Raw genomic sequence first — 15,912 nt, forward strand, 5'->3', positions numbered from 1 at the left:
CAAAATTAGTCATCATCTTCTCTCTCTGCAGCCAAAGTGAACTTTTGTGCCTTGCACTGTTAATATCACACGATAACAGCTTCCACCTGAATTAGTTTTTTTTACGCTAAACACAAAGTTTCCAAACCAGTTGAGTCTATAAACTAAAGTTTACATACGTTTGTCGATTTGAGTAATGGTTTTTAGTCCGGAAAAAAGCAAAATTAATTTATCTGACATCTTATTCAGTGTAACTATCACCCATTTTGAGCAGTAGAAAGCAAGATATAAAAAATAATACCTGTTGATAAAGTGTTGCTATGGACTAAATCTTCATACTGCTTAGTAAAAAAACCTCAAAAAACACTCATTTAGCTCATAAAAACCCTGTAAACTTAAAAACAGAGATGGCTAGTCAAATACTAAATGTCTTAAACTAAACAAAAATGATCTCGAAGTTCTTTGCAATTATGATCATCTTACAAACGTTGCATTTATTCTGGATGTATCATAAAGCATTTATATTGGAAGCAAAATTTTGTGTTGGGGTTGCTATTGGCAATCTTAAACTTAACTTTAAGGAATCATTTGATAGGATATGTTTTGAAACAAATTTATAACTTGTTTCAAAGTATTCCAGAAGTAAATAGTTTCATTTAAAGGATTTAATACTTATGTCTCCATAATTTTTTTCCACAAATTTCAGAACAAGTTATATATTTTTATTTTAAAAATATATAACTTGTTTGAAAACATCCCTTTATTTTTCTTTTTCTGTACTTACTTTTTTTAAATATCTTTTCTCTTTTTCCAAAAACTCTTTTCTTAAAAATCTCCAAAAAAATCTTTCTATCAATTCTCAAATAAAATCTTCTCAGATTTTCTTAAACGTTCATTTCCCATTCGTCCGCAGATATTTCATAAATCAGATGGTGTTCCACCAAAGAAATTGAATTTTATCTTCATTTAGTGATTTTTTTTCGAATTCTGAATCATTATTCTCAAAAACAGATTTTACCAGTTATGTTTTGATTGATTTTCGTTTCATATTGGTCTCCACTTTTAAAAATTATTACTAGCTACAGAACTTAAACTATTATCATTATATCAATGTAGTTACAATTGATATTCTGGTCGTTCATACAAAAACATTTTAAACTTTAATAATGTGACTGTTTTGTTTTTCATACAATTGTACATGTGTACGAATACGTCATACGTTTGAGTGGAATAAAACTTACAAATTTTGTTTATAACTTCTTTTGTTTTCCTTTCTCGCACTTGTATATAAAAATTTTTAAATAAAAGATTTTAGATTGTAAATTTTAATTAGTTTTCAACGTCACTCATGATGGGGCCAAAAATATAAGTAGACATTTTAGGAGTGAATACCAAAGATGTTTGGGGAAATTATTTTCAATAAAATTTGATTGCGTCTTAATATATTTGTAGAAAATTAAAAGATAAAGTATGAGTTCAAAATTTGAATAAAATTTAATTACTTTAAAAGACAAGAAGTTCTTATTGCATATATTAACAATATGCAGTATGCATATTGTTAATATATGCATGAAGAATTTATTGTTAAAGCTTTACGTCAATCTAGTGTAGAAAATCAATATCTATCATTACGCGACCAATTACACAAACCATTCACGCACCATGTACAAACCATATAAGAGCCATACGCAAATTAAAATAATACAATTCAACGAGAGACATGCATCCAAACACATAAGGCAAGGCAAACTAATAGAATAAACACATGGCCTTCTTAGCATACGTAGGTAAACTAATCGTAAACAAAACAAGAAATTATAAATAAGGAAAATAGCACCCCTCAAAATATTAAATTGAAGAGAAGTTTAAGTAATTTTTTTTAGTATTAAAACTTATGAGAAATGGAGAATCCACTATCACATTATATCATTTTTTAATTTCCTATTCAAAAAAGCAGTAAGGTAAGTAGAGACAAGGATACTTCAAATGGTACATGGACAGCTTTCTTAAAATAAAAAAAACTCCAAACAATAAAAAATAATATATTTAGCTAATGAGTTTGTTAAGTAATTTATTCGAAGAAAAGTGGGAATAAAACAATGTAGCATTCCCTAAGGTAATTTATTTCCTTCAAACCAATGTTAATATTCAAATCGTATGTGTTATAAAAAAGTGTCAACAAAGTCGTACGTGTTTTAGAGAACTGTTGACAAAGTAACTTTACTAAGTTAACTTTGCAGATGATATTGAAAATTTTCATGTCTAGTTTTAAGGTGAAAGCGAGTTTCATCCAACCAATTTCTTGCCATTATTGAATCTGAAATGAGCATACTTTTGAGAAATTTGAAGACATTTCATTATTGTTAAGAAAACTCGCTCTGACAACTGTAAATGACTGTTTGTTTCACTATAATTTAAACCATCAACGATGAATCTGAGTGTCAAGAAGCACAAAACAAATATGTCATCAATGTTATTCAAAATGATTTGTAATTAAAGTGTGTAGTAGCAATATGTTAGCTTTTTCTAACTACTAGACTTACAAAACTTTACAGTTGATATTGATGACAAATGCGACGATTAACATAATTCTCATCTGAGAATACTTTTGATCATTGATGGACAGCTCTTAAAACAATTTGTAAGCTTTTTTTGTTCAAATCTGAGAGCTTTAAGTCTTTCTTCCCAAGAGTCACTCTCATGGTCCTTCTCTCAACTTCGAGTTGTGTTTTTGTAGTTTAATATTAAACTATTGATATTTACAATATCAATACATTGTATTAAATATAAGATACTTATTAAATCATAGTTTTTTATCATCCTTGATGAAGAACTCTCATCACCTTGCGTGGCCAAATATCTGAATTGTGAAATTCTTCCTAAATGGCCTTTATATTTTCGACCAAAATGTTGCTGCCGCATCTGTGTTAGTTTTGTATTTTATTTACTTTTTTTTTTTTCTCTTTCTTGTAATCTACGTATTAATTGCTATTCCTTCTTTTTTTTTTTTATCTTATCCTCTACTTATTATTTTCTCTTTAATTCTTTTAAATATTTTTTTACTTTAATTTTCTTTTACTATTTTTAATGTATAGAGTGCATTATCAATATAGCCTATCCTTTTTGGGCAACCAGCCTTTAGCCCCACGATTGTTATTCTGATGTTAATCTGATTGCAAAAATTATTTTTTTAAATTTGATTTAAGAAATTAATTTCATTTCTCTTGGTATGATATCAAAGGTTTCTTTGAAGAAGTTCTCACAAAAACTTAGATAACATAATATTAAATAAACTTCTTAAACAAATAGAAAAGAAGCACCCTACGTGTTTCTATTTTTGTTTCTGAGTTGACAGAATAAAGAAGGAATTCATAAATCTCTTTTTCGGAAAGTTAATAAAATCATACTCTTTGAAACTATTTTTTTTAGCCAAAAGAAAAATAACAAAAATGACAAAATAAATATTAGAGAAATAATGTGAGGAAATTTCTTAAAGGATAATCCCGCTTTTAAATATAGAAAATAGAAAACATAATTTTCAATAAAGTAATAACCAAACTTATAAAAATAAAAGTGATACAAAAATAAATTTTATCGGACTATAATTGTTGCATTAACCCCCAAATACTCTCCAAAATAAACAGAATGTGGTATTTGCGCCACCCGTGTTAAACCAAAAACGAATAAAAATGGCAAAATGAAACTTTGCTAACATATTTAGAACAGTTTTACATGTATTTTAAATGGAACAGATTTGTTTTTAAAATTTCAGGTCTTGAAACCTGTACACTGAAATTGACAATAGGAATTTTGTTTTGTGCCATGAAGACTTTTTTGAAATTTAGTCTTGTATACAATCAAATTTAGTCTTGTATACAATCTCTAAGAGAAGACCAGAACATGGCTTGTAGATGTAATGACATTACTTTTTTCGCTGTTGATATTCCACCAACTACTTGTTTGCCGATGTGAGTGGTGCCAATTTTTAACTTTTGAAGATGCGACATGAAAACGTGGAGAGAGCGCTGCTGGTTTCAACTAAATAACCAGTATTCTATTTTAATTTCACGCAAATGAAGTTTTCTAATCTATCAATTTTTGCATCTATCTCCCACTGGGTATAAGCAGTAGAGTATATTTTACCAAGGGTCTTACTTAAAGAGCATCTCCTGCATATTCATTTATCACGTCAACAAATTTTTCCACTGTCCATTAAGAGTACTCCAAATATACCATTCAATTAGGAAAATTTTTAACGCTGCCACGTGCCGTCTTATGTTACACCAATATACAAAATCTCACCACCATTTTGAAAGTGCTGTCTTAAATCAGCGACAGCATCAGCTATTGCTTCCTATCAGAATCTCTCTGTAACATTAGCCATTTTCAAAAGTTTATCCCAGTTTTTTTGCATCATTTGTTTTAGCATGTTCATGAAAATCATATATCTTTTAATTCCAGAATGTTATATTCCAAGAGTTTTCATTATATGTTATATTCTCGTATTTAATGATAGATTCCAAGAGTCATTTTGATATTTATACTTTGAACAAAGAAATGAAAGTTCACAGAAAGTGTTCGCTTTTTGCTTTTAATTTCGATTACTGTTTAAGTTGTTTGGAAACAAGTTGGGCAGCTCAAAACGCTTATAACGTCAAACAAAATAACGTTCCATTAGTTTACAAACTCCCACATGATTGCTTTTGATATGGGCATACTTTTGTGGTGTTGAGCTGAAAAACTCTTCAAACTTGTGAAAATAAGAGCTAGGCGAATCAAAAATGTCGGTGGACACATAAAGATAGAGGATTTACTATATTTACAACTTCTCTGCCTCGTAGCACCTTCCGATCAAATCTCGTTCATTTTTCTCTTCATTTAGCTCATACTTTAACTCTATACAGGTATATAAAGTTAAAGTATGCTTAAAAAAAGACTTAAAACTTTTCACAGCAAAATGAAATAAATATTGAGCTGAAATTCAATAAAAATAAACTTTTCCTTTACAAAGGAAAAAAAGTTTTATTTGGGTTTTTTGCTTCACAACTCATTTTTTTAGGAATGGGACTAGGACATGACATGATTTAGGAATGGGACTAGCGCATGACATGATTTAGGAATGGGACTAGCATGACATGGTTTAGGAATGGGACTAGCATGACATGGTTTAGGAATGGGACTAGCACAACTTTGATAGCTAAAAATGTTTTGGCATTATCACAATAGTTATTAAATTTAAAACAGGTTGGAAAAAATAGATATTGTTTTTTTTAATCAAAGTTTAGTAAGTTTAGCAGAGTTTAGATTAAGCTAACGCAAATTTTTTTATCCAGTACCAGATTTACATAAAATTTATTGCGCGATAATTAAAATTATTTTGAGAAAGTTTGTCCATCTGACAGGTAATACGACTTTCAAAAAGAGCGCCAAACCCCAAAGCCCATCCATACAGTGCTACTACCTATAATCATACTTATTTTAGCAGAAAAATAAAACTTGAATTGTGGAAAAGTTGCCTATCCAACAATCAACATGGCGAAAATGAACTGCTCAGATTTGGAAGAGTTTCTAATGAAAAGTGATTGTGATGATTCAGATGCAGATAACAACACTTCTTTAGAGGATGATGTTAGCGAAGGTATGTATAAAATTAATGCAGCATCAAGATATACTTTTCATTGAGTTTATCATACAATAATATAGTTTCTAGCCTCAATGTTGTTTAGGCAGGTTTTCCTCTTCTAGTTTTTCAAAACTGACATGCACTTTTTTATTTCAGTTACAAGTATTGGGGATCAATATGTTGAAGAAAACGCAAGACCTATATCTATACCAACAGGAGTTAATGGTATGTACAATTTGTCTAAAACTAAATAGACTTATAAAAGGAATTTTTTAGTCCTATTGATATGGCCTAGGACTGATTGTTTACATTGGTGTTAGGCCTAGCATTAGACTAGCTAGAGCCATTTAATTTGTTTTGTTAGGAATTCTTTTCTTGTTAGAAAATAATTTTTACCTAACATTTTCATTGCAGATTCAAATGTTAACCTTGTTGGAGAAGTAGGAGAGGACGACAGCTTTTCCCAGGAAGAACAAGGAGAAACCCATAGTCATAGACATAGTCGTAAGCGAGTTGCCCATCCAGAACTACACAAAAGAAATATTTTGAAACAGAAAAGGTCAACAGGGAAGGGATATGTTACATCAAAGGGCAAAGTAGTTGAACCAAAGATTTTTATTAACAAAGATTGTGGTTGCATTCTAGAGTGCAGCAGTAAAATAACAATTGCTCGCCGTAATCAAATTTTTTCTAACTTTTACACCATGAACTGGGATTTAAAAAACGCCTTTGTGATGGGTTCTGTTGATGTAAAAGAAAAACACAGGACGTATACTCATCAAATAACTCCCGTAGGGAAAATAGTCGTTCCTATAAACTAACTGATGAATGTGGAAATGTTAAAAAGACCTTCAAAACTTACTTCAAAGACACATTGCAGATACCTGATGGGACAATAACAAATACTTTAGCAAGGAAAAAAAGAGATGGTACACTTATCGAAGATCGCAGAGGTAAATCGACTCCACAAAATAAAAGTAGTGATGAAGACACAGAATATCTTCAAAGATTTATTCGCTTATTTCCAACGTACTAATTTCACTATAGCAGAAAAGACAACCAGTCCAGAATTTATTTGCCTCCAACTTTACGAATGTCAACGATGTACGAGAAATATGTTTGCAATTGCAATGAAAATGATCGCACCCCACTTTCAATTTTTGTATTTCAACACATATTCAATACAAAATTCAATTTACATTTTCACCATCCGCAATCAGATACACGTCGAAAATGTGATCTATTTAACAATAAAATTAGGTGTCTTTCGAGGGTGAAGAAAAGAACACTGTTAGGAGGGACCTTATTATTCATCAAGAGATGGCTGAAAAGGCAAAAAAAAAAAATGAAAGAAAATACACTAGATGCACATACAAATCCAAACAAGAGGGTATTAGTTTTCGACTTACAAAAAACTCTACCGACACCAATACTTATTACAGGAATAGCCTACTATAAAAGGCAAATGTGGACTTACAATCTTGGAATCCACGATGAAAACTTAAAGACAGGTTTTATGTATGTATGGAGTGAGGAACAAGCATACAGAGGTACTCAAGAGATAGGTTCGTGTATCCTCGAGCATGTTTTTCGACACATACCAGAAACTGTGACCCATTTAATATTGTATAGCGATAGTTGCGGTGGACAAAATTGTAAAATAAATATGTCTCTTATGTTACAATATATTTTGCACAAATCTCCATTTCTGATAACCATTGAACATAAATTTTTTGTACCAGGGCATAGTTTTTCCTCCTGCGACCGAGACTTTGCTGTGATTGAAAAAGGCAAAAAAATGAAGGACCAAATTTTTGTTCCAGATCATTGGATAGACCTTAATAAAAATACAAATAAGAGGGCCCCAATATTTATTGTAAGAAAAATGGAGACCCATGAATTTCTTAGTACAAAATCATTGGAGAGTGGGATAACCAATAGTAAAAAATTAACAAATGGCGAAAAAGTTTCATGGCTAAAGACATGCTGGATAAAATTGGAAAAAGAATCACCACGCTCGTTTCAAATGAAGCAAACACATTTAGAAAGTGACACATGTTGCTGGACGTAACAAAGCGAAATCGTGGACGGCCATCTACCACTATCAATGTTGAACTTGAGCCCTTGTACCCCAATGGGAGAAAACTCACAAGAGAAAAGCTAAGTGATCTTTTTGAGCTAATACAATTCATACCACCTGTCCATCATCCCTATTATCTTGCTCTTAAAGGTGACGAGGAGGCAACTGATTTGGGTCTAACAGATTATTCTGGCGACGAAGACATAAATTAGTGCATGCTACATATATAAAAGAATCATTAACAAGTCATAAACAAAACATCCATTTAGCCTAACCAACTCTATTAACAATATTTTAAAAAGTTTGAAGAAACATTTTTGTTATTGCAGAACACAGTAATATAGTGTCCTAATTTTTTAGTAGATATACCAGTGTATTTTTTCACCTGTCTATAATAAATACTATTTTTCTGATAATGATAATTTTTCCTGTTATTTTTAAAAAGATCCTTAAAGTCTTTTACAGTTTACTTAAAATGAAGTAATTGTGGCTTAGACAACTTTTCCGCTGAGCCCTTCAATTAAGGTGTAGTTAAGTAGGACATGCCCTTTAAAATTGTTTTCACCACAAAGATAATTCTCCGTTTTTCAATTCAGGTCTAAAAGTATAAAGGGTAACTGTAATTCGGACAATGCAGAATTTATTTGGACACCCACCGTATCACTACCAATGGAACTAATTTAGTAAATTAACATGTTTTAGTAATTCTAGGTGTTGGATTGAAAGTAAATATTATTCTATCTGTTTTCTGCATGGTATTCTAAGTTTATTAAAAGGTACCAAATTCTTATTTGTATTTTTGTTTAAATATTTGCTCATACCATATTTCTTTTGTTATGCAAAGCAAGTTGAATATTTTCAGTTTATCTATATATATCCGCCTGCTTTTATAATGAGCGATAAAGGGCGAGACTTCCAGCTATACTAATAATAAGACACCTATACGTGAAAGTAACTTGGAAACTCTTTAATTAACAATAACACTGATTAAAAATAACATGGAGATGTTTGTAGACAAACAGTGGTCTTATAGCCTAGATGAATAACGTGGACATTACAAGCACATAATTTAAGTTATTGTCCTTTTTATTTCAACGATTCGGGCCCAGAAACTTTTAACTAGATGCCTAAAGAAAAACCTTGACTTACAGAACAATACTTCTGTGATTATATTTTAGTTCTGCCTCTGTAAAAATGACTAGAGTAAATGTTGATTAATCGCTAGTGTCCATATTACAATATTAGCTCAAGTACCCAATTAACAAGTAATGTTATTTGGGGACTTTAAGTTAATAAAGAAATGGGTTTTTTTGAAATTAAACTGTGATTCTATACACTGCTTAATAACTTTTTACAACAAAGTTGATAGAAAGCGGTAGTTTTTAAATTAATAGTGAAAGCAAATAAATTTGTCAGATCTACAAGTTAAGAAATTAAAAGAAGCGTTTCTTTTAAACATTTTATTTATCTATATAAACATTAATTGAAGAAAAGTGCATACAAATTAACATGTTTTCAAACGAATGTTTGCATGCCTTCTGCCTAGTGTTAAATCTTTTTCGCGTTGCGCAATGTGCTTTAATTCTCTTTTCTACTTAAGTAACATCTTGAAGGATATAGTTTTGTATTAAGTCACGTCAGTGCAACTTGAGTTAATACTATTCTTTGATGATTCCAAAACAAAGCCTGATGGTTTAAAAAAAAAACATTCAAACGATAGAAATACATGACTGTCCATTAAATGGAAGAAGTTTTGTTAGTCATTTTAACTGTTTGTTAAAAACTAACAATTGTTTGTATGTCCTCTATCAAGACATCTTTTCCTTTTGCTTTGTCTATTTTTCTTGTTGCATACGTCTGCTATCAGATGCCGCCATTCTCTACGAACTTCACGGTTTAGAGGAACATTTAATATAAATAAAAAGAAGCCCTGCAAGCTGTTAAATATGACGAAAAGTATTTGGAAAGTGTACCCATTGTCGCCTAAAATCGTTAGCGTTAAACACTTTAGTAATTTAAATAACAAGACCAAAAAAAGAAGAAACATTTTGATAAAAGTGTAAAGTTTTAATAACCTACCAAACGCAAATAATCCAAATACCCAGGTCAAACCAAGTAAGCTGCTACATCCAAATGCAATACGACACGAGCGAATGATGCGATTGTAATCTTCCTTTTGCGCTAAACTTTTACTGATTTTACCCATAGCCAATATAAGAATTGAAATATTGATAAACAAGATTACAGCCACAGGAATCAATAAACCAAAATAAAAGTAGTTTCCTCGGATAATACAGCTAAAGTTCAGAAGTTCAATTAGCAACTTAAACAAATATATTTAAAAAAAAAGAAGAGCATTGTTCTAACAGCTACCATAAATGCAAACTTACAACTCATTAGTGATATAGGAACTGTTGGCAACACCAGCAGTTATTAAAACAACAACTAGTGAACACCCTGAAAAAAAAAATCAAATAAATAGAAACAGTAGCAATAGCAAACACTCCCAAAAAAAAAGAAGAAAAGAAAAAAAAAAAAAAAAACATACCCCAAGCAAGTCCCGAAGATACAACCATAAACTTTACAGGATCATCTTTTCTAAAAATTTTCACAAAGTCGAGATACAAACTTACTCCCTCAATAGCTGCCCAACAAAAGGTAGTCAAGACAAAATAATGCAATGTTCCTGCAACAATTCGGCAATAGTACGGAGATGAGGAGCCACGTTTAGCTCCAGCAAGGAATATCACAAGCAATAAAAATAATGATGTGCACAGGCAAATGAGAATTTTCATCGGAAAACTTTGTCGTAGTTTTCATAAAGAAAGGAATTTTAAAGGCTTTTAGTTTTTTGCATTATTCATGTTCAATTAAAATGTCATATTATTATACAACTTGTCATATCCAGCTACAAAGTGTCATAGAAAATCTTATACTTTCATAGAAACTATCATTATATGGCTTACTTAGGCACAAAACAAAAAAATTCTTCTGCACAAAATATAATCAAAGATTACAATGATATCGCCTTTTACATCATCTGTTGCCAGAGTTTTACTAAGTTATTTATTTATTAAGTATTTTGCAATAAATTTTAACCATTCTATCAGACAATTACCATTTAGAAGATACTAACTTGAATAGAATCAGATTTAACAGTAATAATGTTAACCCCACTAATGAAATTGAGCATCCGATCTGAGACAGCTATCGAAGTCCTTCAGGATTTGAATAACTTTGTGATACATCCAGGATAAGTGCAAAGTTTGTGAGATGATCACATTCACAATGAACTTCAGTAATGCTTTCTTTAAGCTTGCGGCAACCAATGTTTGACCAACTATCTATGGTTTAAAATAAAATAAAACTATTTTAAAATGCAAAAAAATCACCTCTTTCTGTTTCTCACAGCAACCATTTTATCATCTATTATACCATTTCTAATTTCGTTTTACTGCGTCCTTCTACATTGCTATAATATATTCCTGTAATTTTGAATACTAATTAAAACAATTAAACTTACCTAACTTGACGCTCCAAAAATAGCAATCAAACATTCCACTTAACTTATTTGGATTAATTTTTTTAAATTTTATGGAAATTGGAACTGTTAGACTTTCAATTGATTGATTCAAAACACTGGCAGAAAGAACGGTGCTGATAGCAACTCCAACTTCAGTAGTATTTGATGACTGCTTTGAATCTTTCATGAACAGTTTCTTATGGGTGGTGAAAAATTGAGGTTTTAAGTAGAAAAAGGAGTAAATACTATTGTTGATATTATCAAGCACACTGCCAGGAATAAAAATAGAAGCAAGTTCTTCAAAGTCTGTAAAGTAAACAATTATATCTCTCTGAGTATCTTTTAATTGATATTATTTATAACTTTGTAACACTAAAAAAGAAGTTTTGTCATTCAGAATGAACCAGGAAGAAAGACTTGCACCTTAATTAGATTTCAACACTTCGGTATATATAAAAATTTATTAATTAGTTACAAAATTGGAAGTTTAAATTAGTTGCCAACTATCTTACAACTACTAACTGCAAGCACGAAATTTAAAAAAATGTTTAAATTTATAGTAATTTTTTTTATATCACAACTTTCTTTTATTTTTCAGCATCTTTGTATGCAATAATACAAACATTTTCCCCTTTTTAGAATTTCATTACCTTTTTACAATTTTACGAAAATGCTTTTAATTTGTTTTTAAGTCCAAGACTACTACCTAATCAACATTATAATTAAGAACTGATTTCCCTGTTTTTGTTTTCTTTTAATCTTATTTTCACAACGAATTTTTACAACAAGTTGACTTAAGCACTAACAATCCTAGTAGCAAAATTTTGAACAGATTCATTTTTCAAAATTAGTTTATAAATTCTGGGTATTTGCCTGATTCTATTTTGCTCTAAAAACCATTTAGTTTTAAATTAATATCCAACTACAAAATTTATAATTTTTTTCAACAAGAAAATAATTTCAATGTTTTAGGTTCTAAGGGTCTGCGTCTCGGAATCGTTTTCTCGAAATGAACCGGGAAAAGCGTAACTAGACGAGAAATTTCCCGGAAAAAAATAACGAGACAAAGGAAACAATTATCCCGGAATAAAGTTATAAATCGGGACATAAATTTTTTCTCGGAATTTAAAAACTGTGTCCCGGATAATTACGAAACGTTACGAGACAGATCAATTATATTAACTAAGAGTCTGCGTCTCGGAATCGTTTTCTCGAAATGAACCGGGAAACGCGTAACGAGATGAGAAGTTTCCCGGAAAAAAATAACGAGACGCAGACCCTTAATATTAACTAGATATCTAACTCGCGCTTTCGCAGTGAAGAAAATTTTTTGCCAACCAAGTTTGTTTTGCCAGCCAGAAATGACGCACAGTGACTCAAAACAGCAAAAATATGGCACTAAATCCCTCACAGTTTTTTGGTAAATATTGTGCCCTTTTTTAAATAATATTAAATTAGAATGATCATTTATTTAAAAAGTAAAAACAGTTTTTTAATAAAACTTATATTTTACATTTTATGGTTAAAAAGAAGTTAAAAATTTTAATATTATTTTCAAAGAAATCTAAAAAATGAGAGATTTTTATTTACTAAAAATGGAGAACTTTTAATTTAAATTAAAGTCTATATTTACTTTGATATAACTTGATATATTTTTTGAAGAAATACAAATGTCAATTAACCCATAAAAACCTTGTCTTCCGCCATTTTTTTTATCAAAACAAATGAAAATGGTCACTGGAAAAACGATCAAGCTACATTTTTATTGTTTTGAGTAAATTAGATTTTAAACTTCAAAAAACCATAGCTGACTTATTTTTTAAGCTAAATATCTGTGTAATTTGATCGGTTTTCTAGTTATATAGTCAATTATTATATAGTTAAACTGCAGCCGAATATAACAAGGGCAAAAACCCAAAAAAAGCAAAAATGGAGCTTGATTGTTTTTCCAGTGTGGTCTTCATTTGTATTTCTTGAATTTGAGTTTTTTACTTGTATGACTTGTTTCAACATATCAAATATAGTTTCAAGAAACATTTTTATCATCATATGCTACTTAGAAATTTGTTAAAATGTTTTAATTTGAATAATGATTTACTATTCAAGAAGTGCTAGATATTTGAAATAGCATTACTTAACAACTTCAATATTTCCTGTATAATATAAAAGTAACGTTATTTACTTAAACATTATAGGGAACGTAGTGTGATAATTGTCAAAGAAGTTATAACATAAAATGTTAAACAGTGTAAAGTGAAAAATGATATAAAGTGCTTAAAAATTTTTCTGATATATATAAATGATTTTAAAAACAACAACAACAAAGAGATTAGATCTTATCCCGAATATACGTGAATTAGGAATGGATAAATTATCATTTTGGAAGGATTTACTTAATGAAATCAAATAACACTGAAGAAATTAGTAAATAGAACATAAATTAATGCTACTTAAGATAGATTTATTTCAAAAGTGAAGAAAAAAGCTAAAACAATGTGGTAGAAATTATGATTCTTTTATAGAAAAAGAAGACCAATGGCTTCAAAAAAATCTTATGACCAATAAAAGTAGCCATTTAGGTTCTGGAAAACCCCATAAACAATGGGTGGTCCTTGGAGAGCAAAGGAAAAGAGAAAAAATAAAAGAACTAGGTGTTGAACATCATGCTCTCTTGTTAGTCTCTGCAAGAAGTACACTTTTTAAAAAAAGTCAAATGTTTTATAGATTAAAAAAGTTAAAGACACTTTGGATAACCTTTCCCTTAAATATGAGTGTAAAACAAACTCTTGCATTAGAAGTGAATACTGACCTCAGCGGTAAACAATATTAAATGATCAGAAACTTAGCCCTTAGACATATATTTAACGATATTTTAGTGGAAAAAGTTAAATACTATCCCAAAAATATTTTTTTCCCCTGATTTCAGTTGCTACCATTAACTTTTATAAAGCTGTGTTTATGTAGATGGTATAACAATATCAATAATAGCAGCTGAAATAAATAATGGTAATTGTGTCAGAAATTCATTATTTAAATTGCATATTAAGGATTAACTAGTTATGTCTCGTTATGTCTCGTTATGTCTCGTTATGTCTCGTAATGTCCCGTTAAAAAGATGTAAATTCCGGGAAATTGTAAAGCTCCTATTTTGTCCGGGACATCTCGTCTCGTCTCAGTATCGTTCCGGATTTCGACTGAAAATTGAAAATTGTCTCGATATTTATCGCTAATCGGGACAAAGCTTTTAGGATCGTCTCGTCTCGTCTCGATTAAAAAAAATAACGAGACGCAGACCCTTATAAACATCTTCCCTTTTCACTATGTCTACACGTAATGCAATGTTGCTTTTTGAAATATTATACTTTATTTTTTTATACTCTTCAAGGTCTTCAGCCATCAAAATTGCAAACGAATCAAGAGTTGATAAAAATTTTCTTGAGGAATTGCTCTCAGCTTGGGCTCCAGAAAGTAAAGTGGTGTTAACTTCTAGAATTTTATCAACCAAACTAAAAACCCCATCTAAAATCTGCAACACCAAAAAGAAATGACAATAATGAAAAACAAAAATTAAAAATCAAGCTTTAAAAAATAAAGGAGCTTTTTTTTGTGCAAAAGTAACTTTTAATAAAAAAAAGTTTATAATATTTGTGTGGTTGAAATATTCTGTATTCAAATATTTGATGAAACATTCCGGAATACAAGTTGAATACATTTCTAAGGAAAAAAAGAGAAACTTATTTTCATATATAACTAACTTAAAAAAGAACAAAAAAACTAGAACTTTTTTTTGCGAGTTAAGAAAGAAGACGAACGTTTTCAGAAAACTCTCAAAGGTATGACTTAACACTTGCAACTCTTTGTATGCAAACAAATGAACTTTTGGGTCATTTCATATAAAATCACCTTATGGTCCCAATTTACCTACTCAAGTTTACTTCAAATTTCGACCACCTAAAAAATGCAGAAAACACCCTCAAATTTCAGCTTTATTGAACAATCACTCAAAAATTTATGATTGTATCAATATTGCTACTTTTCTTATTTTGAAAAGTTTGAAAGGTTAAATTCAATACATGAGCCTAGAAAATAGATTTAAAATTTGAAATAAATCATGGAGGTTCTTAATGCAATCATAAAAAAAAAAAAAGAAAAATAAAGGACTTAATACTCTATCTCTTAGTAAAAAATAAAACCCTCTGATTTTGATGCTTCTATAGTTTAAAAGTATTAGTTTAATATATCATTTAATTCTTAATATCATATTAGAAGGTAAAAATAGAAAGTAAAAAAATAAACAGAAAGATTTAATGCATATACACTTGAACCACAAGTAGCTCAAAGTTATATTCATACCTAAAAATTAACTTAGTGTCAGAAAATATGACAGCTTTGATATTTTTTTAATCAAATTACCGCTGCTGAAAGGAAATGTACCCAGTTGATAATACACATTTGTCGCCATTTTATTCATGATAATCTAGTGGCTTCTTTGAGAACTGGATTGCAGCCAAATTAGGTCAAAGTATTGTGAGGTTATGCTTTTTAATAAATGGCGAAAGACATTTCTTTATTCATTCCTCTACAAACCCAAATTAAAGTCTTTTCAGCTATGTATGGTGCACTTTATAAGCCAAAAGGGCTGACTGCTTGTCAAAAAAGGAACTAGAGATCAAATTTATCAATTTTAATATTCGCTAATTATTTAGT

At 30.0% G+C, this 15,912-nt stretch overlaps 1 protein-coding gene and 1 pseudogene across 1 annotated transcript; one reads left to right on the top strand and one right to left on the bottom strand.

Moving 5' to 3' along the window:
• The first annotated feature begins 5,511 nt into the window (after positions 1–5,511).
• On the top strand, positions 5,512–7,107 carry LOC145186314 (uncharacterized; annotated as a pseudogene).
• A 3,225-nt stretch (positions 7,108–10,332) lies between these two features.
• Positions 10,333–11,505, bottom strand: LOC149881589 (adhesion G protein-coupled receptor G2-like). Its single transcript, XM_090067143.1, has 2 exons — positions 11,206–11,505; positions 10,333–11,026 (listed from the first exon to the last, which is right to left on the bottom strand). The coding sequence occupies exons 1-2, from the start codon at positions 11,390–11,392 to the stop codon at positions 10,890–10,892; spliced, it is 324 nt and encodes a 107-aa protein (XP_089923269.1). The 5' UTR covers positions 11,393–11,505; the 3' UTR covers positions 10,333–10,889.
• Between the last annotated feature and the right edge of the window lie 4,407 nt (positions 11,506–15,912).

This window comes from Hydra viridissima, unplaced genomic scaffold (genome assembly GCF_058129835.1).
Source record: "Hydra viridissima isolate aposymbiotic clone 2 unplaced genomic scaffold, HvirCarnegie_v1 scaffold_11, whole genome shotgun sequence".
Lineage (NCBI taxonomy): Eukaryota > Metazoa > Cnidaria > Hydrozoa > Anthoathecata > Hydridae > Hydra > Hydra viridissima.